General features: G+C 39.8%; 1 protein-coding gene and 1 long non-coding RNA gene across 4 annotated transcripts in view; one reads left to right on the top strand and one right to left on the bottom strand.

The window, feature by feature from the left end:
* Positions 1 to 247: 247 nt before the first annotated feature.
* LOC140506699 (uncharacterized) lies at positions 248 to 26,621 on the bottom strand. 2 transcript variants are annotated; one of them, XR_011968040.1, is made up of 4 exons: positions 26,282 to 26,621; positions 11,344 to 23,643; positions 10,932 to 11,173; positions 248 to 656 (listed from the first exon to the last, which is right to left on the bottom strand). It is a non-coding gene; the product is annotated as an uncharacterized lncRNA (long non-coding RNA). The 2 variants fall into 2 exon arrangements; XR_011968042.1 differs by having other exon boundaries at positions 11,344 to 11,635.
* Positions 26,008 to 27,007, top strand: part of CLPX (caseinolytic mitochondrial matrix peptidase chaperone subunit X) — a 46,362-nt gene continuing 45,362 nt past the window's right edge. Inside the window, exon 1 of one of the 2 annotated variants that reach the window (XM_072614040.1) lies at positions 26,008 to 26,307. In XM_072614040.1, coding sequence (XP_072470141.1) covers positions 26,235 to 26,307 — 73 coding nt within the window. In that variant the 5' untranslated portion in view covers positions 26,008 to 26,234. The remainder of the gene's footprint in view (positions 26,308 to 27,007) is intronic. The other variant, XM_072614030.1, reaches the window with a different exon arrangement.

The raw sequence follows: 27,007 nt of genomic DNA, 5'->3' as shown, positions 1-27,007 counted from the left end.
CTTTTCAATGAACCAAAGCCCTACAGGATGAAGACTGAGATTCTCAAGTTCTCTGAAAACCCTCATTTTACCAAACTTCTGATTATTAATAAAATGTCCACATTCACTGTACACACTCAGAGAGTACCATGAAGGTAAAAGGTTTTTTTATCCTATTTCATAAAAAGCTCTGAAATACGAACAGAACATGAAGGTATGTTGAATTGTCATCATCAATATTTTTTTTTAGTCAGTAGAAATGAAGTGGTTTATTTTGAAGAGAAATATTGCATTATTTTATTGTATTTTTAAAAATTTAATTAATTTATTTTCAGTTTTCAACAACCACTTCCATAAGTTTTAAATTTTCTCCCCCTTTCTCCCCAAGATAGCACACAGTCTTATATGGGTTCTACCCATACATTCTTATTAAACACATTTTCACATTAGTCATGTTGCATAGGAGAATTAAAATGAATGGGAGAAAACATGAGAAAAAAACAAACCGAAACAAAACATAACACAAGAGAAAAGAGTCTGCTTCATTCTGCATTCCAATCCCATAGTTCTTTCTCTGGATATGGATGGCATTTTGCCTCAAGAGTTCTTTGGGAGTATTTTAGGTCTGTCATCATCATCATCATCAACATGGTGGTGGACAGAGTCCTGAGCCGAGCCTTGAATGATGGAGAGAAGAGAGGAAAGCATTTCAGGCAGAAGGAATAAATAGCTTAAGCAAAGATGGGAGGGGGAGAGGTTTGTTGGGGGGTCATTAAGTATTTTGACCAAAAATTTGGCCATTTGAATTGAATAACCCCTCATTTATCTTAAAGTTATCTTAAAGTATCTTAAAATGACCTGCTCTTATAAGTGAATTTTCCAAATAATTGGAGCTTACTCCTCTATGTGCTAAAAAAATTAATCATGTTGAGTAGGGAGTTTTCCAGAAGAGATTGTCACACATTCCTGCTTTACTAAATAGCATATTCAGCATAGCTGAACGTTTTCTTGATGGGTCAGGATCATCATTGTTGACATCAATTATTATCTGTACAACAGTACACCAATCCTTTTCGGGGTGATTGAGCGGGTAGGACCATTTGACCATGCACTAAATGACCTCTGACTGCTTGGCTCTCTTGTGTCTGCCTTCCTGTTGGGCTCTTGCTTCTTTTACTGGTGAATTAATACACTTTTCTAACAGTTCTTTTCCCACCTTTCATCTTCCTGTTCAATGTTATGGGCTGGGAAACCAAGTAACCAGACTTACTAGACTACATCTAAAGCGACATACAACACTCAGGACATTTATTGGGTAAGAAGCTCTGGCTGTGGACTGGCGGGCCTAGGGGGAAATTCCACTTGGGGTAAGGAGGCAAGAGGGCAGATTAGAGGCAGGAGCCCAACAGAACTCTCTCAACATTGTCCTCTAAACGACTTTAAAATGACTCCTCAAATCAAATTTTGGAGAGGCAAAGACAACAACAGGTCAGAGGGAGACACTTTTCCAACCTAAGACAACTTAAGAGATTGGCAAGAGAGGTCTGTAATACTGGGGTAGGCATCACCCCTGAGAGTGGCTAAAGCAGTGGGCCTTGGAGGTGGCCACCATGGTAAAGCAGCAAAAACCTTGGGAGCTCTCAGGTCAGAGACAGTAAGGGGGTCAGACACCTGGATAGAAAGAGATAACAGGGAACCCTTTGCTAGTACCAGCTGGAGTTGGTGCTGACTGGCAACTCTGTTACTCATAAGCAGTTTTAGTTTTCTGTTACTGGATGAAGAGGAGGTTTTGTGATTGGTCACAAATGAACAGGGCCCTGGTTGTAGTTCCAAAGCAGAGAGGAGCAGCAGCATTTGTAGTGGCAGGAGAGCAAGGGTCCTAGTCATACTTCCAGGGCTAAGAGGACACTAACACTTGTGGCTGCAGGAGAGCAGTGTAAAGACCAGAACACAGGCTAGAACAGCAGTGACTACCCCTCTCCCCAGGTCACACCACTTTGGAAACACTAAAAACTCGAAGACTCCCCCAGAACTAGCTCTGAAAACAGCAGCACAAAAAAGCCTGAAGCTTGGGAGAGTACTTCCTCACCCCCAGGTTAAGTAGAGCTCAACTTTAACATTGAAGAAATAGGCTGGAAAAATGGCCACACACACAAAAAAAGGAATTTGACCATACAAAGCTAGTATGGTGGCAAGGAAGATCAAGTCATAAATTCAGAAGGCAATAGTGTGAAAACAGCTGAAAATAAAGCCTCAAAGAAAAATGCTAATTGGATCCAAGCCAAACAAAAATCCCTGGAAAAGTTAAAAAAGAGAGATGAGTGGGAGAGGAAAAATTGGGAAAAGAAATGAGAGTGATGTAAAAAAATTATGAAAAGGAGAATTAACAACTTGGTAAAAGAGGCACAAAAAATACTAAAGAAAATAATACTAAAAAAAAAAAAAAAAAGGAATTGGCCTAATGATAAAAGAGGCACAAGCATTTGCTGAAGAAAAGAACTCCCGAAAAAGCAGAACAGGCTAAATGGAAAAGAAGGTACAAAAAAATTCACGGAAGAAAAAATTCCTTAAAAAGCAGAATAAGCCAAATAGATAAGGAGATTAAAAATAAACTCACTGAGGAAAATAATTCCTTAAAAATTAGAATTGGGAAAGTGGAAGCTAATGACTCCATGAGATGCCAAGAAACAATAAAATAAAGTCAAAAAGCATGAAAAAATAGAAGAAAATGGGAAATATCTCACTGGAAAAGCAACTGACCTGAAAAAATAGATCAAGGAGAAGTAGGTTAGGAATTACTGGGCTAAAGGCAACCAAGATTTGAAGGGAAGCAGAAAGCTGGGAAATAATTTTTATAGCCAGTATCTCTGATAAAAACCTCATTTCTAAAATTGGGCAGCTAGGTGGTGCAGTAGATAAGAGCACCAGTGCAGGAGTCAGGAGGACCTGAGTTCAAATCTCACCTCAGACACTTGACATTCACTAGCTGTGTGACCTTTGGCAAGTCACTTAATCCCAATTGCCTCATCCTGGGCCATCTCCAGTAATCCTGATGAATAGATATTCATCATTGGATTCAGATGGCTCTGGAGGAGAAGTGAGGCTGGTGACCTGCACAGCCCTCCCTCACTCAAAACACAGTCAAGTGCAAGTCATGTCATTATTTCACTGATGGCATGGTCTTCTTCAGCAATGAAGAACAAACACACACATTTCTAAAATATAGAGAACTGAGTCAAATTTATAAGAATAAAAGTTATTCCCCAATTGCTAAATGGTCAAAAGATATGAATAGGCACTTTTCAGATGAAGAAATTAAAGATATCTATAGTCAAATGAAAAAATGCTCTAAATCACTCATGATTAGAGAAATGCAAATTAAAACAGCTCTGAGGTACCACACCACACCTTTCAGATTGGCTAACATGACAAAACAGGAAAATGATAAATGTTAGAGAAGATATGGGAAAATTGGAACACTAATGCATTGTTGGTGGAATTGTGAACTGATCCAATCATTCTGGAGAACACTTTGAAACTATGCCAAAAGGGCTATAAAACTGTGCATATACCCTTTGCTCTAGCAATACTACTACTAGGTCTGTATCCCAAAGAGATCATAAAAAAGGGAAAAAGACCCATACGTATAAAAATATTTATAACATCTCTTTTGTGGCGGCAAAAATTTGGAAATTGAGCAGATACCCATCAATTGGGGAAAGGCTGAACAAGTTGTGGTATATAAATGTAATGGAATATTACTGTTCCATAAGAAATGGTAAGCAGGCAGACTTCAGAAAAACCTGGAAAGACCTGCGTGAACTGATGCTGAGTAAGGGGACCAGAACCAAAGCATTGCACAGAAAACATTAAGTGGTGACCAACTTTGTTAGATTTAACTCTTCTGAGCAATGGAGTCTGAATGAGGATTGAAACTTACTATTTTCTCTTTTTTTGTTGTTTTTTGTTTCTCTTTCTTATGGTTTTTCCCTTTTGTTCTGGTTCTTCTTTCACAACATGTTTAATATGGTCATAAATGTATAACCTATATCAGATTGCATGGCATCTTGGGGAGGGGGTAGTGGAGGGAGGGATGAAAATCTAAAACTCAAAGCCTTATAAAAGTGGACGTTGAAAACTAAAAATAAACTAATCAATTAATTTTTAAAAAATAATCATCAGGCTACCTGAAAGCCAAGATTGAAAAAAAGACCTTAGATATCATATTTCAAGAAATTACTGCGGAAAACTGCCCTGGTATCTTAGATTCAGTGGATAAAATAGAAATTGAATAAATTCACCAATCACTTCCTGAAAGAGATCCCAAAGTGAAATCTCCCAGGAATATGATAGTCAAATTCCAGAGCTCCCAGATCAAGGAGAAAAAAATGCAGGCAGCCAAAAAGAAACAGTTCAAATATCATGTTAGGATCATACAAAATTTAGCAGCTTCCATGTTAAAAGACTGGAGGGCTTGGAATGATATTCAAGAAGCTAGGATTATAATCAAGAATCCCCTACTCAGGAAAACGGAGTATAATACTTCAGGGGGAAAAGTAAGCATTTAATGCAATAGACGACTCTCAAGCATTTCTGATGAAAAGACCAGAATTGAATAGAAAATGTGACATTTAAACAGAAGACTCAAGAGAAACATAAAAAGGTAAACATGAAAGAAAGTCATAAAGAATTCAAAAAAGTTAAACTGTTATGTTCCTGTGTGGGAAAATGATCATGTAACTCCTAAGAACTTTAGCATTAGGGCTGTTAGAAGGAGTCTAAATAGACAGAATGCACAAGTGTGAGCTGCTTATGTTGAGATGATTTCTTGAAAAAATGAAGGGATGAGAAAGGGAGATGTATGAGAAGGGGGGAAGGGAGAGGTAACAGGCAGAAAATTTTCTCACATAAAAGAGGCATGCAAGTAAGAGCTTTTATAGTGGAGGGGAAAATAGGGGGTAGTAGTGAGTAATGCTTGAGCCTCATTCCCATCAGAATTGATTCAAAAAGAGAAGAATACATATATACATTCAGTTGAGCATAGAAATAGGAGGGAATAGGGAAATAGGAGGGAAAGGGGATAAAAGATACAGTTGTGGGGGGTGGGGGGAAGGTGGGGGAGATGATAAAAAGGAGAGCATATTAAGAAAGGCAGCAGTCAGAAGCAAAACAGACTTTTGAGGAAGGACAGGATACAAAGACAGAGAGAAGGATAAATAGAAGAAAATGGGATAGAGGGAAACACACAGAGAGTAATGATAACTGTGAATGTGAATAGGCTGAGCTAACCCATAAGATGGAAGAAGATAGAATGGATTAGAAACCAGAATCCAGTAACATAGTGGGTATAAGAGATATGACTGAAACAGAAACACACACACAAAGTTAAAGTAAAAGGCTAGAGCAGAAACTATTGTGCTTCAGCTGAACTTAAAAAGCAATCATGATTTCACACAAAGTGAAAGCAAAAATCAAACAGGGTAACTATATTTTGCAAAAAGGTACCATAGATAATGAAGTAACATCAAAAAATTTTACAGCAAATTTCTCTGATAAAGGCCTTATTTCTCAAATATACAGGGAACTAAGGCAAATTTATAAAAATAATACCCATTCCCTAATAGTTAAAAGATAATAAACAGGCAGTTTTCAGAAGAAGAAATCAAAGCTCTCTATAATCATAAGTAAAAAATGCTCTAAATCACTACTGATTAATAAAAAGCAAATTAAAATAACTCTGAGATGCCACCTTACATCAATCAAAAATGAGAAGTGCTGCAGAGAATGAGGGAAAATAGGTATATTAATGAATTGTTGGTAGAGTCGTGAATTGATACAATCATTATGGAGAACAATTTGGAACTATGCCTGAAGGGCTATTAAAACTATACATATCCTTTGACTCAGAAATACTACTTCTATACTCCAAAGAGTTGAAAGAAGAGGGAAAATGATCTCTAAGTACAAAGATTTTTATAGCAGTTCTTTTAGTGGGGGCAAAGAATTGGACATTGAGGGGATGTTCATCAACTGGGGAATGTCTGAACAAGTAGTGGCATATGATTCTGATGGAGCACTATTGTGCTGTAAGAAATGACAAGCAGGATGGTTTCAGAAAACACACACACACACACACACACACACACACAGTGACACCTGTATGAACTGATGCAAAGTCAAATGAGAAGAATCAGGAGATCATTGGGCACAGTAACAGCAATGATGTAATGATGGCCAACGGTGAAAGACTTGGCTATTCTGATCAATACAATAATCCAAGACAATTCCAAAGGAGCCATGATGAAAAAATGTTATCAACCTCCAGAAAGAGAACTGGTGAACTCCGTGTAAACTGAAGCAGAGTTTTCTTGCTTTATTTTTCTTGCTTTTTTTGTGATATGGCTAATATGGACATATGTTTTGCATGATTTTCCAAGTATAATTGATATCATTTTGTTTGCCTTCTCAGTGGGTAAGAGGGAGGGAGGGAGAGACTTTGAAACTCAAAATTTCAAAAGAATGCTAAATAATAAATTGGAAAAAAGGCAGGGGAAGGAAATTCCATTCTGATGCTCTATTAAATAACTGGTAATAATAATAATAATAAAAGCAAATGGTTTCTTATTAATTTAATATCACAGTCAAATTAATCAAGTTTAACATAATTATAACCCCCTCCTTACTCTAATGGGAGCATGAGAAAAAGAAGGAAAAAAGCTATTTGTGTCCAGTCCCATGGAGATTTCAGGCTTTAGCTGCTTAGAGATGATGATAAATAACAGAAGGCTGTGGGATGGAAATGACATGGGATGTGGCCCGTGCTTGAACTTTAAAAGAGAAAAGGTAAGTAAAGACAGAGAGACAGAGAGAGAGAAACAGAGAGAGAGAGAGAGAGAGAGAGAGGGTAAAGTGCTAGGTGAATGTTTTCCCCTAACCACTAATCAAGAATGGCAAGAGGAATTGGTTAAATCCTAAGACACCTAAATAGCTCTCTGAATGCTGAAGCAGTGGGAGTTAGAGATTTAAGTCTAAGCAAGTAACTACGTACTTTCATAAACTCCTAGGTCTGGGGTGTGCTTATAGACTGATTTTAAGGGGCTTAGGTTTGGAAGGAGCCATAGTTATGCAACTCACACGGATTACAATATACTTGATTTCATTCCTTCATTGATCAAAGTAAGGGATAATATATATATATAAACCACATGTGGGTTTATTCAATCTTGCAATGCACATGAGATTAGAATCCACTTAAATCCATTACAGAAGGGAAGAGGTCAGTCTCCCTGTGGATGAGGGCTAAACCAAAAGACTAATTGGATAAATCCACATGTGACCATACCTCCAGACAGAAGAGAGGACTACTGGTCCCCTGCAAAAGGGGTGGAGCTAGGGAAATAGAGATTGTCAGCTCTGTGAGAACCAAAGAGAGTTTAGTTTTTCCCTCTAGCAGTTCTGGGGTTGAGTGGAACACGTTAACTGCTGGGGTGAATCTGGAATTAGTAATGCCTGGCCTTCATCAAAAAAATGGGTCAAGAAAGTGGACAGCAGTGCCCCTCCTCCCATCAAAAAAATGTAAAAGTGCTTGCAAAACAGGCCTCTTTCATCTGTACTCCTTCCCTGTTTCTGAGGAAGCTCTCTATTTGAAATTAAAAGGCTCCCTGCACTAAAGAGATAGGATAAAAGTAGAGAGGGGCATGAGAAAGAAGCTTCAGGACGATAAATTTGAACTGTCGAAAGAAGAAATAACATAGGAAAACACTCAAAACATATTCAAGAAGCCTTAATTTGCAACACTATACATAAACTCTAGGCAAGACTCCAAAGTTTAATTTTCAGCAAGTTGACTGGTTTCAATATGGAGATATTTCCAGTCCTGCGTTTCATAAGAGAGAGTATATTTTTAATTAGGGTGGTTTTTTAAAGCTTTGTCAGACCACAAGCCCCATTTTTTTGTTTGGAAAACATACTCACCTTATCCAGTAATATTTTTTCCCTTTCCACAAGACAAGGGTAATGTGGAACAACGGTCAGATGGCACGTTAGCGCCATCTATTGATCCACTCCCTGAACATAAAGAAGTGGAAACTGAGTGCTCTGTCCAGCCCCAATTTGAGATGCTAGAATTTGGAGCTGAAAGAGACCTGAGGGATTCATCTAATCCAACCCTCTCATTTTAAAGAGGAGGAAACAGAAACTCAAAGCATGCACTGAGGTGCCCAGGGACACTGGCCAGAGCCTAGGACTCTGACTTTGAATCCAATGCTCTTTCCACTACACCATCAACTTTAACTCTGCCATTAACATCAAAATAAAAAGAACCACAGTCCTTAGACAGAGGTCCTACACATGCTACTGTCACAGAACTGAGACCGTCAGCAAGCAATCTCTCTCCAGCTCTGACCTCTTAAATGTTATTAAAGATAAAAAGACTTTGCTTATTATCCTTTTCTGACTTCACCATATCTGTCCATCACTATCCCAGTCTTTCATGTAAGTAGCTAGGAGCACTAGACACTGAGTCAGGAAGACATGAGTTCAGATCCCACCACAGATACTTACTAGCTGCATGACTGTAGGCAAGTATCTTTACCTCTGTTTTAGTTTCTTCATCTGTAAAGTGAGAAAAATAACAGCACTTCCCTCTCAAGATTGTAGTTAGGATCAAGTGAGATAAAAACATGAAGCACCCTACAAACCTTAAAGTTCTATGTGAATCCTAGCTTTTATCTTTCTGGGACCTATTGCTCTTCATATTTCATATCCAGTCTCTAAGTCCTGGGTGTTCCACCTCAGTAACATCTCTTATGTCAGCCCCCTTCTCTCCCTTCTCACTGACTTCTACCCACTGCAGTACTGCAAACATAGCCATTCTCTCCCCATTCTATTCCAGGGTCCAGACCACCATCAGAGCATTCTTTCTTATGTAGAGATATGGTGATGTCATTCCACGACTTAAAAGTCCTAAGTAGTTTCCTATTAACTACAATTTGAAATTGTTTTTTCATTCATTTCAGTTGTTTCCAACTCTTGGTGACCCCATTTGAGGTTTTCTTGGCAAAGATCGTTGGGGTAGTTTGCCATTTCCTTCTCCAGCCCATCTGACATGCAGAAACTCAGACAAACTGGGTTAAATGACTTACCCATGGTCACACAGCTAATAAGTGTCTAGACTGGATTTGAATTGTGGTCTTCCTGATTCTGGAACACTTTACCACCTAGCTGTACCCAACTGCAAAGTAAAACTCAAACTCTATTGCCTGGCATTCAAGGCCCTCTATAATTTGGAATCAGCTGTATCTTACAAATTGCTCTCTTCCACATACTGAGAAATAAAATCAGCCATTTACTCTCTGTCCTCTCAGCATATCCTACATTTTCCCACCTCCATCCTTTGCTCATGCTGTTCCCTGAGTGTGGAATATCCCTTTTTACTTATTGACTTCCATTCTAACTCCACCAGGGAATCTTCTCTGATTTTCCTAGTCAGTAAGTCAATTCAGCAAACATTCATCAAGCAGCTACTATGAGCCAGATACTGTACTGAGTGCTGGGAATACCAAAATCATAATGAAACAATCCCTGTGCTCCAGCACCTAACACAATGCCTGACCCGTAAAAGGCATTTAATAGATAGATATTTGCTCGCTCACTCAAGGAGTCTACATTCTAGCAGTCAACCAACAAATCAATCAGTAAACATTTATTAAGTGCCTCCTATGTGCCAGGCACTGTGTTAAGCACCTGAGGTATAAATATAAAAAGAGATAGCTTCAGCCCTCAAGTACCTTACAGTCTAATGGATTGGCACACAAGGATAAAACACAAGGCAACAGGGAAGGTGCCTGATGAGGGAGTTTGGTGGAAAAGTCAGAGAAGCCCTACAAATGTTCTGAGCTGAGCTCCATCCTTAAATGGAGGTTTTGGAATTCATGGTTCCACCCTTCCAATCACAGGGACTGAGTGTGGGGATAAGGTGGAGTACCAAGCCCAATGTGATTCCACTAGAGGGATTCAACATGTACACAAAAAAAAGTAAATGCAGGGTAATCTGTGAAGGGAAAGAACTCTAAGTGAAAGGTTTCATAGAGGAGGTGAAACCTAAATTGAGCCTTAAAGGAAGATAAAGATTTCAACAGGCAGAGATGAGGAGGGAGTGATGATAATAACAGCTAGCATCATATAGTGCTTTAAGATTTGCAAAGGATTATACAAATATTGTATAATTACAACAATCTTGTAAGGTAGGTGTTCAAATTATTAACCCCATTATACAAATGAAGAAACTGAGGCAATCAGCTGTTAAGCTAGTAAGAATATGTGACTGGATTTGAACTCAGATTTTCCTCCGCCCTCCATTCACTGTGCCATCTAGCTGCACTAGCTTTTGGATCTTGGCTCGTTCAAAGCAGTTTTTAACTATCCCTTCTGGCTTTTTGCCACTTGAAAATTTCATAAGCATCCATCTGTGCCTTTATCCAAGTCATTGATAAAAATATTAAATTACTCAGGACTAAGCGCAGATCCCTGAGGTTCTCCTGCTGTCACATTGGCATCAAGCCACTAATAACTACTCTTTGAATTTGGCCAACCAACAAGTTCTAAATCCATCTGATTATATAATTGTTTATATCTCTCTATCTTATCTTCAAAAATAACATGAAAAAATAGCAATTTTTTTTTTCAAAATCAAAATCAAAAGGTTTGTTAAAATCCCAATAAATTATATATCCACAGCATTCCCCTAGTTCAGTGATCATCTCAAAAAAGGAAAAGAGGTTAGTTTGGCATGAATTGTTGGTGATAAAACTGTGCTGGCTCTGTAATCACTTTCTCTTTCCAGAGGTCTGCCAGCCATTGATTTAATAATCAATGTGAGAGTGTCCTAGGAGTTAAATTAAAAAGAAAACAAAATTTAAAAATAAAAAAAAATTGAAATCAAGTTCACTGACCTGTAGTTTGCAGATTTGTTCTCTTTCCTTTTTGAAAAATCAGGATAACATTTGCCCTTCTCCATTTTTCCTGTACTTCTCCTATTTCCATGATCATACAACAATCACCAATTGCGACTCAACGCTCCCAACAACAAGTTCTTTCAGGACCTGATGGTGTTGTTTATTTATCTGGCCCAGGAGACTTGAATTCATCAAGGGCAGCTAGGAATTCTTTGATTTTCAGTGTATAGGTCATTGTCCTTGGCAGAGAAAACAGAAACAAAGTATTGAGTAGCTCTGCTTCCTCTGCTGTGATTCACTCTGATCTCACCCACCCTAAGCAAAAGTTCTGTACCATCTTTTTTTCCTACTTTGTCCCAATGGAGCTAAAGCAAACAATGAATCTCCCTTTTTGTTATCCTTAGCTTACCTCACCAGTCTAAGTTCATTCTGTGCTTCAGCATTCCTGATATGAATTTTACAGGATCATTTTCATGCTCTTTTGTCATCTTCTGTTACCTGACCTTTCTTCCATCTTCTAGAAATTTAAGCTGTTTGGTGAATTCCCTCTTCATCCATGTCGATCTCTTCAGACACACACCATTTTTTCTTCTCATTGGAATTGTTTCCCATATGTCAGAATTTCATCCTTAAGCAATTTCTATCCCACCTGGGCTGACTTCCTCTGAAACATTTTACCACATGGGATCCTACTTTGGAATCTTAGAAAAGACAGACAAGTTAGAATGTTTCCGGAAGAAATTGACCAGAATAGTGAGAGGACTGGGACACTTCCAAGTCATACTGGAGTCTTTCCTGTCCTTTACACCCTATATTCAAGCATTTGCCAAATCCTGTTTTTTTGAAATCTCTAAAACATCTTTCAAATCCAGCTTTTGCTACTTGGTTATACCTCCTCCTTCAGGAGCTGTAATATTATAATAAACTTTCATCTAGCGTCTTTACTCCAGGTCTCTCCTACCTTGAATATATCTTACACATCATTACCAAAATTATCTTTGCAGAAGTCTCACTGCATTACTCTCCTCCTCAAAAATTTTGAGTCACATCCTACTGCCTAAAGCATAGAATTCAAACTCCATAGTTTAGCACTTACGGTATTCAAAAATCTAGTTCCAACCTGCCTGTCTAGTGTTATCTTGAAAACAATTAGGTTTCACAGTGGATAGAGTGCTGGACCTAGAGTGTCAAGAAGACTCATCTCTGTGAATTCAAATTTAGTTGCAGACACTTCCTAGCTGGGTGACCCTGGGCAAATAACTTAACCCTGTTTGCCTCAGTTTCCTCATCTGTAAAATGAGCTGGGGAAGGAAATGGCAAAAGACTTCAGTATCTTTGCCAAAAAAGCCCCAAATAGGGTTATGAAGAATCTGACAGGACTGAACAACAACAGTTTTATCTTGTGTTATTCTTAGAATTCACTGAATCTCACAGTTGGGAGTGAGCTACATATACCTGAACGATAATTCCCTCTTGAACAAACCCAAGTGGTCATCCAGTTTTTTCCCTATTGATAGGGAATGCTACATTATCCAAGGCAACTCAATTCACTTCTTAAAGAGCTCAAATTAATAGAAATGTATGTGTAGAACCCATATAAAACTGTGTGCTATCTCAGGGAGAGAGTGGGGAGGTAGGCGGAAGAGAGGGAAGGAGGGGAAAAAAATCTAGGATGTGTAGAAGTGATTGTAGAATACTGAAAACAAATAAAATAACATAAGAAAATGTCTTTTATCAAGCCAAAATCTACCTCTCCCACTTCCAACCACCTCTTTGCCCTAGGGACTAAATGGAACTAGAATCCCTCATTTGCATGATAGCCTTCAGCCACTTGAAGATGGATATTATGTCTGTAATAAGTCTTTCTTTATGTTTATCTTTCTTTATCCAGGCTAAACACTCCCAGTTCATTGAACATACAAGATAATCTCCAGGTCCACTGCCATATTGGTTACTCTGTGCTGGGAACATTTTGGTTATCAATATCCTTTTTGAAATGTGACACCCTGAAGTGAACATTATATCTCAGATGTGGTCTGACCTCAGGGTTTAAGACTATTACCTCCTCATTGTGGGCTCTAGGCCTCTCTTAATAAAGTCCAAGATCATGTTATCTTCTTGGCTTACCATGCCCCAGATCTTTTCACATAAACTTCTGTCTAGCCAAACCTATTCCTTATTGTACCTTATAAAATTGATTTTTTGAACCTATGTAAACTTTTTACATTTGTTCTTAAACTTCATCTTATCAGCTTAAAAAAGAATCTCAAGCCTTTTGCTACAAAAAAGGTGACAGACTATTAATTATTCAAATGCCTACTTTCTCATCTCTACAAAATTATGAGCATAATCTACATACACATCTAGAGAACCCATGATGAAGTTATAAGCAGGAAACAAGCAGGATTTTGCAAACAATAGCTGGCCACATCTTTATAGTCACACAATTGATCGAAAGGTTTGGAGAAAACAGGATCCCACTGTGTTTGACTATAAAAAAGCATTCAATTTGCCAGAGCAAAATGTTGCTTTAAAGACTTTATTTTTCCAACATTGTGTCTCATATGTCAAAATGATATGATCCCTTGAGAGTTGTAACAGCAGAGATAAATTTGTGTAGTCATGACCTGATTATTATAAATCAAGGTATAAAAGGGAGATGCACACTTTCTGAAGGCATCTAGTGCAGTCCAAATGGAAGAATTCCTCATAGCCATGAACCCTCTAGATGCTCTTGGTTGCAAATGATAACAAAGTGCTGCCTCCTAAATGAGATCTATAATTAGTCAAAGGAGTTTGACCTAACTATCCACACTAGAAGGAAAGGTATGAAGAAGGCATATTGTCCCAACTGTGATATTCAGTTAGATGGACAACCTGTAGAGTTGATCATTCAGGACATACAACTTGGATAGATAATGGATGGATGATGCTTTAGGCCTGGAATTGAATAGGAGAAAATTGGGTTGGATTGCCTTTGCATGGCTTTAAATTGCCCCAGGCATCTCTGTAAATCAGAGGTTCATCTTTTTTTTTTAAACACCAATAATGTTCAAGTAATTCTGTAGGACTCCAAGTCACAGAATACCACAGTCTCCAAAGAGTTAAATTACAAGTCACTCAAAAGGAATGAAGAGGTACATGGTAGAAAGCAGGGTGGTGACATCACCAAGAGGGTGATCAAAGATGGTGATCACAGCCTTGCAATAGGTTCCTGTTACTGTAGACTGAAAAGGATTGTGCAACAATTGTGCAAGAGAAGCAATGTAAAGGATATCATCAAAGTAATGGATAGCCAGAAAAGAAGGTTGGCCAATCATGTGGCAAGGGTAAGAGGTAAACAGTTGATAGCCTTTGTGTTCCATAAGTATCTATACAATGTAAGGAGAACAAGAGGAATCCCCCTAGTACATTGGGTGTCCCTATGTAGGATTTATTTACAGGACATGGACAAAAGACACACAAGATGAGAAGGCATAGATAGGTTAAAATCTCTATCACTGAAAGAAATACCCACATTAACGAGGTTCCAGATCTGTCAAAGAACTGAAGATTTGGTGCAAAGTTCTAACCTGTTGAGGTCTCCTTAGAACTTGACAGTCATTCAGAGTATTAGTTATTCCTCCTGACTTTGTGGCATCTCTAAATTCCATCTCTGCCTTCAACCAAGGTATTTACAGAAGTGTTAAATACCTTTGAACCAAGTACAGATCTTTGGGGTACTCCATTCATGACCTTTGTAACTGTCATAGGACCATGAATAATTACTTTTTGGGTCCATCCATCTAGCCAATGCTTAATCTGCTATTTTCTACTCCTCATCTCCCCATTATTTTCACAAGAATAGTACAAATAATATTATTATTCTGATGCTTTGATAAAAATCTAGGTAAATTATAGCTACGTTTCTTGAAGCTACCAGTTTAATTATCCTGTCAGAAAAAGAAATGGGATTAGTTTGACACAACTTGTTTTTGGTGAAGCTATACTGGCTAATTGTGATTTCTAAATGTTCACTAACCTTCTCATGAATAATTTTTGTCGTTGTTCAGTGATGACCCAACAGACCATAACCCACCAAGCCCTTCTAATCTCCTGAAATCTGTCTAAGCTTATATTTTTTGCTCCCATGACACTATCTATCCATCTCATCCTCTGCTATCCTGGGGATCCATTAATAAAACATTTTGGCATTTTGCTGAGAATTGAAGGCAAACTCACTGGTCTATAGTTTACAGAGTCTATCTACTCTCTTCCTTTTTTTTTAAATGGAGCCCATTCTCCAATATTTCTCAAAAATCATTGGAAGCATCTTAGTAATTATTTTTGTTATCTCTCTCATTATCTTGTGATATAGTTCTTCTGTGCCAGGTGACATGAAGCTATTAAGGGCACTTCAGAGCTCTTATTACTTCCCTACTTGTGTGGAAGCTTCAACTCCCTATTAGCTATTTTTGCTCTTTTCTTTTTAGTCTAATATTATTCTCTTTGGTAGAGAAAACAGAAGAAAATAAAATTCAGCAGTTCTGCTTTCTCTCCATTTTCCATTATCTTTGTCATCCAACCAAGTAGTTCACTTTCCCTTCTTTTTTCCTTTCCTTCCCTCTTTCTCTCAAAATACCTTGAAAAAAACAAACAAATCCTTTCCATCATCTTTACACTCCTTGCAACCCCTAACTCACCTGAAACTTAAGCATTCCTAACAGTGTTCTTACATCATTGTACTGCTTTTATATTCACCTTCATTTCACTGCTCTTACTTCCATCTTCTGTACATCTTTTAAAAACCAAAGTTGGCTGATGAGTTTCCAGGGCATCTACATTGGTCTCCTAAACAATTCCTCCTTTCATTCCTTATTAGAATTCTATTTTTGTTTCTTTTCCTTACTAAGAACTTCTCCTCTGGGCAGATTTCCTCTAGAGAACTTTAGTCTTGGAGATTCCAGCTATCCTTTCTTTGAACCCTTCAAAAACAGCTCTCCAAAAATCTTGGGCATCTATTAGACTAAATCTGGATTTTCTGTCTTCCATCACAAATTTTGTGATAGAGTGGTCCTTTTCCCTCCAAGGTCCTCATCTGTAGTCATCAGTTGACCCACATTACTTCATCCACTTTTTTGAAGGACAAAATTAACATGAAAGCAAGCCAAGAAATTTTTAGCTTCTTTGTTTCTGGAAGAGGATTTCAGGCGGTATTCAGATCGTTGAGATTTCCTATCACTGCTATATCATGCTTCTCTTTTCTTCCAAGCTTGAGAGGTGTTTCCTAAGCTCCTCTTTTATTTCCCCTATCACCAGTTGTTCCTTTTGTGGACATTATACTCCAGCAAAACTGGTATACTTGCTATTTCCTATTCTTATCCTGTCCTCTCTGCCTTCACCTGCTCTCCCCCACATCAATTTTACCTTTTTAATGACTCTTCAGCCTTCTCCATGAGGACCTTCCTCAGGTACCAATTCTTCCATGGTGTCTTCCTTGATCTCCCTGGCTAAAAGTGGCCTCTCTATCCTTGACTCTCTCATGCACTTAATCATTTTAAAACTTGTTTTATTTTTATTTGTGAGTCTATCTCATCTGTCCTTTTAAACTGTAAATTCTATGGAGTCAAAGATCTTGGTATACCCACTGTCAACCACAATGCCTTGTACACAGCAGATATTCAATAAATGGCATTGAATTGAATTTAAACCACATTAGTTTGGGGAAAGAGTGCTGCCATATCACAGTTTTTATTATTGAGTCTGTAATACATTAAATCCCTTAGGTCTTTTCCTGATGGAAAATATCTTGCCTTCTTCAGACCTTTCCAAGTTGCTCCTTTGACCTCCTCAGTCCTTTTTCTCTGAGATAAATCTATTTTCATAACACACACACACACACACACACACACACACACACATTATATAGTGTGTATATATGTATATATATATATATACACACATAGCATTTACTTTACATAATACATACCATATATGTGAAATATACATAATATATGTATGCATACAGATAGTAGTATGTAGTTATTTGTATGTTGTTTTCCCACTTCCATTAGAATGTGAATTCCGTGAAGGCAAGATTTTTGTCTTTTATCCACTATGATTAGCACAATGCCTGACCCACAGGAAGTGCTTAATAAATACTTTCTGAATGACTGCATCCTGTGCTTGTGCAGATGATTTTTAAAAATACTTAAATTCATGACTTTATATTTATCCCTTTTAAATTTAATTTTCTTTAATTTTCACTATTTTAGTCTTGTTGGGATGTTTTTGGGACCTGATTTTGCCATCCAGGTTATAAGCTTCCCTTCCACAAATCCTGACAATTATGCCATCTATTTTTTTAAACAGTAAATTTAAAAAAAAATCTAGCCTTTATGTAGCAGTCTAAGGTTCATAAAATGCTTTACATACATTATTTTATTTTAATCGATAATCATCCATGTCATTGGTGAAAATGTTCAAAGGAATCTTTCTTATTCATATCATTCTGCACAACTATGTTCTCAGTAAGTTACCACTAAAGCAATGGATATATCCTTTTAAAAAAAATTGGTTGTTTGTTGCTCTAAAAATATTTTACTTCTGTATATTTTGTTTCTCAACTCAGTCTTTAGCTCCTTAAGGACAAGGAATACATCTTGTATTTCCTATGGATCCACTCTCAGGGCTTAGTCCAGTGCTTTGTACACATTAGATCAATTATTCTGACCAATTAATTAATTGATAAACTCTTAAGTTTCTACTCTTCATAAACAAGAGATTTAGTTTTACAATACTGGAAGGTGCAAGGAAAATATGGAAATAAATACAAAGAAAAGAGTTCTGCAGAAAATGAAGTCATTCAAAGAGAAAACTTGCTTTCAGATATGCAGTACATAAAAGGTAAATAACTGAAGACCAGGCGAAAGGATTTGAGGTGGAAAATTACATTTGACTTTCTTTTTCAAGCATCATTAACTTGTCAGAAAAGAGCAGAAGGATATTGTGATCTGGATGTATTATGTTCTAAAAAGAGATGATAAATTACGATCCTGAGTACTTTCATGGGCATTTGGGTTATTCCCAAGCCTCACTTTGTCACTTTGGGCTCTGATGCCTCAGAGTGAATGTAAAAGCAATTGTTTCTGTTGTGGCCGAAAGCAGAGGGTCTTCCCCTCCAACGTCGATATTTTTTTTTCTAGGTAAAAGAGGCCATTCTTTTCCTCATTTCTTACCTAGCCTTAATCACTGAATGGGTATTGTCTCAGACAAACTGAGACCTGGAAAGACCTTAGTTTAAAAAGGTCAAGGTCTCCCACTCCTTTAGGGCCCATCTCTAGTCATCCTGATCTATATATTGCCAGTGGACTCAGATGGCTCCAGAGGAGAAAGTGAGCCTGGTGACTTTGTATAGCCCTCCCTCACTTAAATCCAAATCACTTACAAGTCATGACATTATCTTTCTGATGTCATTTATCTCTGAGTATGAAGGACAAAAAAACTGTGATTTCTAAACTAAGTTGAACTATTGGAAATAGTAATTGCACTTTTACCTAATAGTCTAAAAGATAATCTGATAGAAGATTAGTAGGTGTTTTCCTATGCAATGTCTGGTAGAGAAACTCCTAACCCAAATCAAATACAGTTAAGGATAATAGTTACCAGGCTGCTTGCAAAAATGAGTACATAATTCTGCCTTTTTAATTTCTGGCTGGAAAAGGTACAACAGAATATATATTCTTAAGGAGCCAGTCAAGTCCATTTACTAACAGAAGACGAGAACATAGATGGGTTTAGTTAAATAGACAACTAACAAAATTTGAACTAACAACTAAAAAAATAGAAGCAGATAGAAAGATAAAGGGCTAACTGAGAAAGCCAATCTGTAGCAAGACCTAGCCCTGGATTAAATCAGTATGGCATACATATAGCTCCTAGTTAGATGAAGATTCAGAGAATATGGTAAACTTCAGGAAAATAGCACAGACCCCTTAAGTTCCTAACAGGAAATGTGTGCTTATCAAGTGCTATCATCAAATAGTAGAGCAGCAGTGGGGACCTCTAGATCCTCAAGTGTTACCCTCTGACTAAATCCAAACTTCACAGAACAAATTCCTTTAATAAAAGAATTTGTTCTGTAAAACTTGGACTTAGTCAAATGGCTGCAACCAAGGACCTAGAGCATAAGGACAGGGCTGGTTGGTCTAGATCTTTCTTCCTTTTCTTTTCTTTTTTGGACTGGGTCTCCCTATCTTGCCTAGGCTAGAGGTTCAGCAGCCACTCACAGAACTAAATCTTTCCTGTGCATCAGCACAAAAGCTTTAATCTGCTGTTTCCAACCTGGACTAGTTTGCTTCTCTTTAGGCATTCTGGTGACCTCCCTAATCCTGGGGACTCCTCCTATTGGTTCTATATTTAGTGAAGACACCAGATTAGTTTTAGCTCTGCTGCACACAGCTCAGAACTCTCAAACTCAAGTGATCCACCAGCCTCAGCTTCCTCTAGTACCAGGTATGGTAGGCAATTATATGGAAATCATTCCCTAAAATTCTGGAACTTATATTAAGAACTCTCAGTCAGAGTTCTTTAACAAATTACAAACAAAAGGCAGTGACTCTCTCCTTCCTGGCCAATCCTTGAGGGTTGGTATTTAAAAGGGTCAGCTTAAGGCAGGGTAAGGGAGGTCCCAAAACACTGTTACATCATCGTTGGTCTCAGCCTTGACTAAAAGATAGATTTCTTCCCATAATTCATAACAGACAAAATTTCAAATTCTTAATTTTCTCACTATAAACTCCAGAACTTTTGGCAATAATTTCCATACAATCATCTATTTGACCTTTTAAACTGGATGTCCCTAGTCACATGGTTTGGGATGTCAAGTTATAGGGCTGTATCCACCTGGAATGAATTCAGGTATTCCAGTCAAGACGCAGGCAAAATTTATTGCAAGGTCAATAGAAGTGGGCAGGGTTCCTGGAGGGTGAGACTGATGCTTATGTACAAAAGGGACGGTGAAAGGATCTGGATGGGATTAAGGAGTAGTAGGTAGTATGGGTTGGGCTAAGAGATACAGTGAAAGGAATGTCAAGTAAGCTAATTAGATGATCAAGTAGTCTGGGGTGGTGCTACAGGAAAATTCTGGGACTGGGTTGCTTTCAAAGGCATGATCTTTTCCTTTTAGGGGTCTAAGTTCCATCACCCCATTACCAGTTTCTCAAACTTAACAAGTCGTGAAGAACTGGACAGGCTGAGCAGCAACAAAATTTATCTGTTCATTGCTTAAAGCAATGTCCATGTTTGTTCAGGTTTATCAAGTTCACAATAATAAATAAATAATTTTTGATTTATCGTTGCTCAATACAGCAGTGTAAAAGTTTAGTACAAGTATAGCAGACCTTTCATGTGCTACCTGTTATTCATGATGAGGATTTCTGTAAAATGTACCTCAGTGGCCCATTGACTTACATGTTACTTTTAGCCCAAGTTCTTACATCTATTATTTGGTAGGCTCTGAAAACTCCTACCTCCTTACCTTGAATGTGAATGAATGAAAAATATTTATTAAGTGTTTACCGAGTGACAAACACTATGCTGGGAATATAAACACAAGACAGCTCTTGCCCACAGGGTGCAAGAATCTGCTTTGGTCCAGAAATATCACCTATCAGGTAGTGAATGGGGCCCTAGGGGAGCAGATTGACACAGTCCTTCCAAAAACAATGGCAGAAGTAGATTGGATGACCTTTCCAGAACTGAAGGGGATGAAAGAATGCATTAATTAGAAGGGGAGGGGTGGTCTCCACAGGTAACAAGGTAGTTGGTGGGGCTGGGCTGATGCCGGAAAGTAGGAAATCAAATGAAGTTTGGTGGCTGAGACTTGCCTGTGTAAGATGTAGAAGCCCATAGAGGTTATGCATGTCCACAAGGTTTGTCCAAATGTGGTTTGAAGGCTCCTTCCAAAGGAGATCAAATCTCTGCCTTGAGAGGAGAAGGGCTGTGGCTGGGAGTTTGCTTCTTCTCTCTCAATCTCTTAACTTATCTGCTTTTATGGATTTAGTCATCATCCCTATCTTGCTGATTCTCTAAATCTATTAGTGCCAATCTCTTTGCTGACCTCCAGATGCCTATTAGAAACCTCACACTAGATATACTGTTGATATTTTAAACTCCAAACTGAACTCATTATCTTTCCCTCCAAACTCTACCCCTTTCTAAAGTTCTCTATTACTGTGGAGGATACCTATCCTATGAGTATCCTGTCAGTTCCTCAGACTCCAATCAAGGAGTTGTTTTGGATTTTCAGCATCTCTCACCTCTCATATTCAGTCTATTGATGCTGCCACCTCCCTGGTGCAGGCCTTCATCTTCTCACCCCTGAACTACCTGCTGGTAGGTTGGCCTGCCTCAAGTCTCTCCCCACTTTAGTCTATAGTCCGACATTCAGCTGACAAAGCAATTTAAAGTGCAAGTCTCACTATGTCAAGGCTCTCTTCAATAAACTTTAGTGGCTCCTTACCACCTCACCTCTAGTAAGAAGTACAAACTCTTTTGTTTGGTGTTTTTAAAAAATTGTAACATCAAATTCAATTTTATTTTATTTTCAGTTCCAAATTCTCTCCTTCTTCTACCCATTGAGAAGGCAAGAAAAATAAAACCCATTGCGAATATGTATAGACATGCAAAACAGATTTCTGCATTAGCCATGTTCCTCCCCCCAAAAAGAGAAAGAAATAGAAGGAAATATGATTCAATTTGTTCTGAGTTCAGCAGTTCTCTTTCTGGAGGTGCAGAATATGCTTCATCATGGATCCTTAGGAATTGCGGTTGGTCAATACGTTGATCAGAGTTTTTAAGTCTTTCAAAGTTGATTATCTTTACAATATTTCTGTTACAGCATAAATTGTTTTCAGTTCTGTTTACTTCACTTTGAATCAGTTCATGCAAGTCTTCCTAGGTTTTTCTGAAACTGTCCCCTTGATCATTTCTTACAGCACAATAGGATTCTATCACATTTATATACCACAACTAGTTCAATTATTCTTCAACGGATGGGCATCCCTCTTTGCTAGCAGGAAAAAAGAGCTGCTATAATTATTTTGTGTATTTGTGCCCTTTTCCTCTTTCTTTGATCTCTCTGAAGTACAGATTTAGTGTTAGTATTGCTGGGTCTACTCTGAAATTCAAAGTCCTTCATAACCTACCCCCCACCCATCCACCTTTCCAGTCTTATACCCTTCAATCCTGCGAAACTGGCCCTTTTACTGTTCCTCGAGACAATCCATATCTTGACTCTGATGGATATCCTGTAAGCCTGGATAAAACTCTCTCATCTCCACTTCTTGGCTTCCTTCAAGTCTCACATTCTACAGAAAGCCTTTCCAAATTTCTCCTAATTCTAGTACCTTTTCTGTGGTGATTACTTCCCATCTGTTCCATATATAGCTTTGTTTGTACATGGCTGTTTACAAATTGTTTCCCCCATCAGACTGTGACCTCCTCAAGGGCAACGAGTGTCTTTTGCCTTTCTCCGTATCTGGAGCACCTAGAACAATATATGCTTTTTTACTGGCTTGTTGCAAGAGGGGTATAAGACTAGAATTATGGCAGCTCCCCTTAAAAACTGCTGGTCTCAGGGTTCAATGAGTTCAGAAAAAAAGGATGCTTCTCTAGTTTGTAGCCTTTAGCTTAAGGGGGGAAAGTAGCCTCAAACTTACACCAGTCAGGTTGGCCCCTTCCTACTACACAAAAGACCACCATAAATAGTGAATAATGAGTAAACCCATTTATTCAAGCAAGCAGAAATACAAGTTATAGAGATTAGAATATATCAGATAATATGCAAGAGTGAATGAGCTCTCTTTGCTGAAAGTGAGATGATGTCTCCACTCAGACCAAGAGACATTAGTTCCAATCTCACTCATAGGAAAAGTCTTCCAAGTCTTTTGGTAGGTAAGCTGGCAGTCAGAGACATAATGAGCATCAAGCTTCCCTCATATGTTTGCAGCTTCCAAAGCTTCTTTTTCTCCTCCCCATTAGCCTGCATCTGACCATAAGCAACTTTCCCCAAGTTCTGGTAAGCTCCACTCCCTGGAGAGAGTACTCCGTGTCATATCTGCCTTAGTATTCTCTCTGTTATCCACATATGTCTCATGTAACAATGAGCTTACAAAAGTAGCTTACAAAAACACCCCAGGCTTGGGTGAAAACCAGGTTATACTTGAAATAGTGACAATATAATCCCAGTGACTAACACAACACCTTGTGCAAGATATCTTACTAAATTGCAAGGAAAACAGAAGTCAAGAGGTACTTAATGTCAGAATATGTCACGGTGAGTTCAAATTCCAACTCTATGTTTTTTATTAGCTATGTGACCCCCCAACAAGTCACATCACCTTTCTGAGATTGTTTCCTCAGCTATAAAATGAAGGGCCTCCTTCATTTAAATTCCACCTTACTATAGGAGTCCTTTCCTGGATCCCACACTTGCCATTGTCTTTCTCCAGGAAGTGTTTCATCATTTCCTGTATCCTCAGTGCTTACATAGTACCTGGTACTCAGTAAATATCTGTTGATTGAAGGACTGACTTCACGATCTGTCAAGTCTCTTTCAGCTCTAAAATTATGATTCAATGATGACATCATAGAAGAACAGGAACACCAAGCATAAGCGCTGTTGCCTTTTGTAGATGGCTGACCACAAGCTCACATACACCACCTTAAACTGAAGGAGGAGAGGGTTTTAACTGTGTTGTTTGGTTTAAATTCCACTTGGGGGCCTGTTTTCTAATGTCCCATATGTCTCTAAGACTCAGTACACAGTGTACGCTTCCTTACTGCTCCACATCCTCCAATGCCCAGAAACTGTGCTTTCATTCACCACACGGCCAGCAGTGTAAGGAGGTAAGAGTATTCAATCACTCTATCAGCATTTTGCAGGTCTTCCTGAGTACAAAGTTGCTCCTCTATCTACTAAGCCATACTACTTCTTGCCAAAGGTAAAAATAAAAAGCTAATTACATTCCTAAAAGGGGTGAGTAATCAAAACAAGATGTTTGTGTGACTTGCGAAGACTTCACTGGCTCCATGACAAATGGACGTGAACTTTGTTCATAGCTCTGAAAAAAAAAATTGCACGATTCCTCCTGTTTATCATCTTTGAGAAAAAACTCTCAATTCACTTAGGAAAAGTATTGAAAAACCTTGTTGTGATAAGATGACTAATGGAATTCTTGATAAGAAATTTATAGAATTTCACTGATTTATCATCTTCCCAATTACATTACACATAACTTTGTGTTTAGCACAGATTGTTTAGGCAAACATTAGTTTGGTAGTTTTGTAAAGTCAATATCCCAAATTTTGGAAAACAGATGCCGCACGATGGCCAGCTGGTAGGGGATAGGTGGATAAAGAGAGATTATGCTTAATCAATCAAGCATTTATCGTATTCCTTTTCTTCCTAGACAAACATGACCCAACCCGAATAATTTGCTGACTTGTCAGAGCTTGTGCTCCACTGGTCTCACCTCCACACCCCAATGAGACTTCAGAGACAGAAGACAGAACTTCCTATAACCTGCCATTATTTTTAATCAGCTCAGCTGTTAAGGACCAAGTTCCCTTAAGTCTCACATTTTCACGTTCTGATCCTCCTCCTAATTTCAGAGCTGGATCTTATATATCCATATAATGAGTAAGACCCCAAAGTTAAGTGGCTTGCTTGGGGGGTAAAGGGTGAGCTAAGACTCAAGCTGAGATGGTCCTATTTCAAATACAGAGCCCAAGCCCATCAACTCCATCCAGAAAGGAATCCCAAGACCCCAGTTCTTTTTTTCAAGTGGCAAGAGCATTTTCATAACTACTGAAAATTACTAATGAGAAGGAATAAATTGAAAGAAAATCATGTATACACAACCTCTCACACATACACAATACAGACAATACACTGTGAATATCTTACTTTTTTAACATTGAATTTTTATTTTTGTCTCAATTACATGTGAGTGGGATAGGTTTAGTGAAGACTTCTCAGATTGTAGTTCTTCTCCCAGGGGTGAGGTAAGACTGAGAGGCTCAAGGTTACTATATTTTTTAGAACAGAATAATTCCATATAAGGATATAAAACTATGTAGTACATTAGGGTCTCAATGACTGGATAAAGTTTACCTAATTCTTCAATGTCTTCATTTCAAAAGGGATTGGTTAGATTTTGTGTGTAGAATGTAAGATCATATTCTCAGCTAATGAGAATAATGGTCAGTGGGGGGGGAGGGACTTGCGTTAGAGTCTATATAAATCACTGTCTTTTCTTTGTCTTCGGCTCTCCTACTCCAGGTGAACTGCTGCAGGATTGTCCAGATTCTCGAGAATCGAATAAATCTCTTTTCTGTCATCACTTTGAGAGGCCTCTGAGTAATTGATTTATGTAGGGACCTGAGCCATCCCACACACATGTAAACACAAAATTTTAACATTAACATTCTTTTTAAAAGTTTTGAGTTCCAGATTCTCTCCCTTCTCCCCTTTCTTCCCCCTTCATTGAAAAGGTAAACAATGTGATATATGAACAATTCAAGTCTCAGGAAAATCAAACTGAATGTAAAAAACAATTCTAGAAAGCATTTGTTCACTAAAATTATTTATGAGCATGATAATTATCCCTCCTGGGCCACATTAATGGACTCCCAGGGTTTATTCCGGCTGCCTTACTGGAAAGAATTTCCATACCATACCCACCGGAAGCTTTCAATCCAGCCAATCGGGAGTTATCGAACTACAACTCCCGGCAGGCTGTCTGGGAATGTGTCTCCATACTCCAATCCGAGGATACGTGAGGTAACACACCTTCCTGAACGGCCTGACGGGACATGTAGTCCTCAAATAGTTTTGGGTACAAGAGGTCGCTTTCGCGTGTCTCCGCCCCCTTCTGCTTTCCTACTCCACCTCACGTTAATCTCACGTATCCCCGCCCCCTCCCCGGCGCGTACCCACGCCCCCTCCCCTCCCCCTCAGCATCCCAGGGCGCAGGCGCACGCACGCTCCCGGCCCGGTGGGCGGGAGGGGGGTGGGGGGAGGAAGGGAAGAGTGGGGTGGGGGGTGTGGCTAGATATCTACCCGGCGGAGCCGGCGGCTGCGGGGCGGGAAGAGTGGTGCGGCCTAGCGACGAGGCACGCAGGCTCTGCCCCGAACCCAGGCCAGACGAGGGTGGCCGGAGCCGAGCCGGAGCGGACTGCCGGGCAGAGAAGGCGGCTAAGGCCGGGCAGCGGCGGCGGGAGGGCAGCCGGGGCAGCCCCGGCCTAGGCCCGGCGGAGATGTCCGGCGGCTGCGCTTGCAGCTGCGCGGCCGCGCGACTCCTCACCTCCTCGCTCGGCTCCGCGCAGAGAGGTAACAAAGTAGTCCCTCTTCCTCCTTCCCCGACCGTGCGGCTTCGGGACAGCGGGCCCTTCCCCAGGCGGGGGCCGCGGGGGGAGTTGGGTCCTCTCGCCTCCTCGGAGGGTGCACCCCCACGCTCGCCCTCCTGACAAAAGAGGGGGTGGCCTCGGATACCCCCCTCGCACCTCCTCGGCCCCGGAGGGAGGACGCTTGGGGGCCGCGGAAAGAACGGGGGAAAACGGGAGACAGCGTCCCGAGCGCTGCCGCCGCCGCCGCCTCCCCCTCCCCAGCGCCCCGCGTGTGGTTTGTTAGCAAACTTGACGGGGGGGGGGGGGGTGGGGGAGGGGGCCGTGCGTGCGTGCGTGAGCTCCTGCCTTCGTTTCTGGGGGGCGGGTACTCCTCGCCCCGCGGCGTTAGCCGGGGCTTGGCTCGAGGCCTCCAGCCACCTGAGGTGACCCCCCTGGGGGAACTGGTCCAGGAGCCCCCTTGCCACCTTAGAGGGCGAGATGGGCACGCAGGAAGACGGGAGAAGGGGCAGAAACTGCCCTTCCTCCGGATATGTTGGCAGGGCTCCCCGCGGGGGGTAACGTAGGGGTGGCTGGGCAGCGGGCCGTCCGAACCAAGGGTCCCTCCCCCTGCCCCCTCGCCCCCCACATCTTCCCGGCTCAGCCCCAAAGCCCTTCCTCGAAGTGCCTGGCCGTGGCCGTGACCG

Source organism: Notamacropus eugenii, chromosome 1, assembly GCF_028372415.1.
Source record: "Notamacropus eugenii isolate mMacEug1 chromosome 1, mMacEug1.pri_v2, whole genome shotgun sequence".
Classification (NCBI taxonomy): Eukaryota; Metazoa; Chordata; class Mammalia; order Diprotodontia; family Macropodidae; genus Notamacropus; species Notamacropus eugenii.
This window is presented reverse-complemented; position numbering and strand designations above follow the sequence as displayed.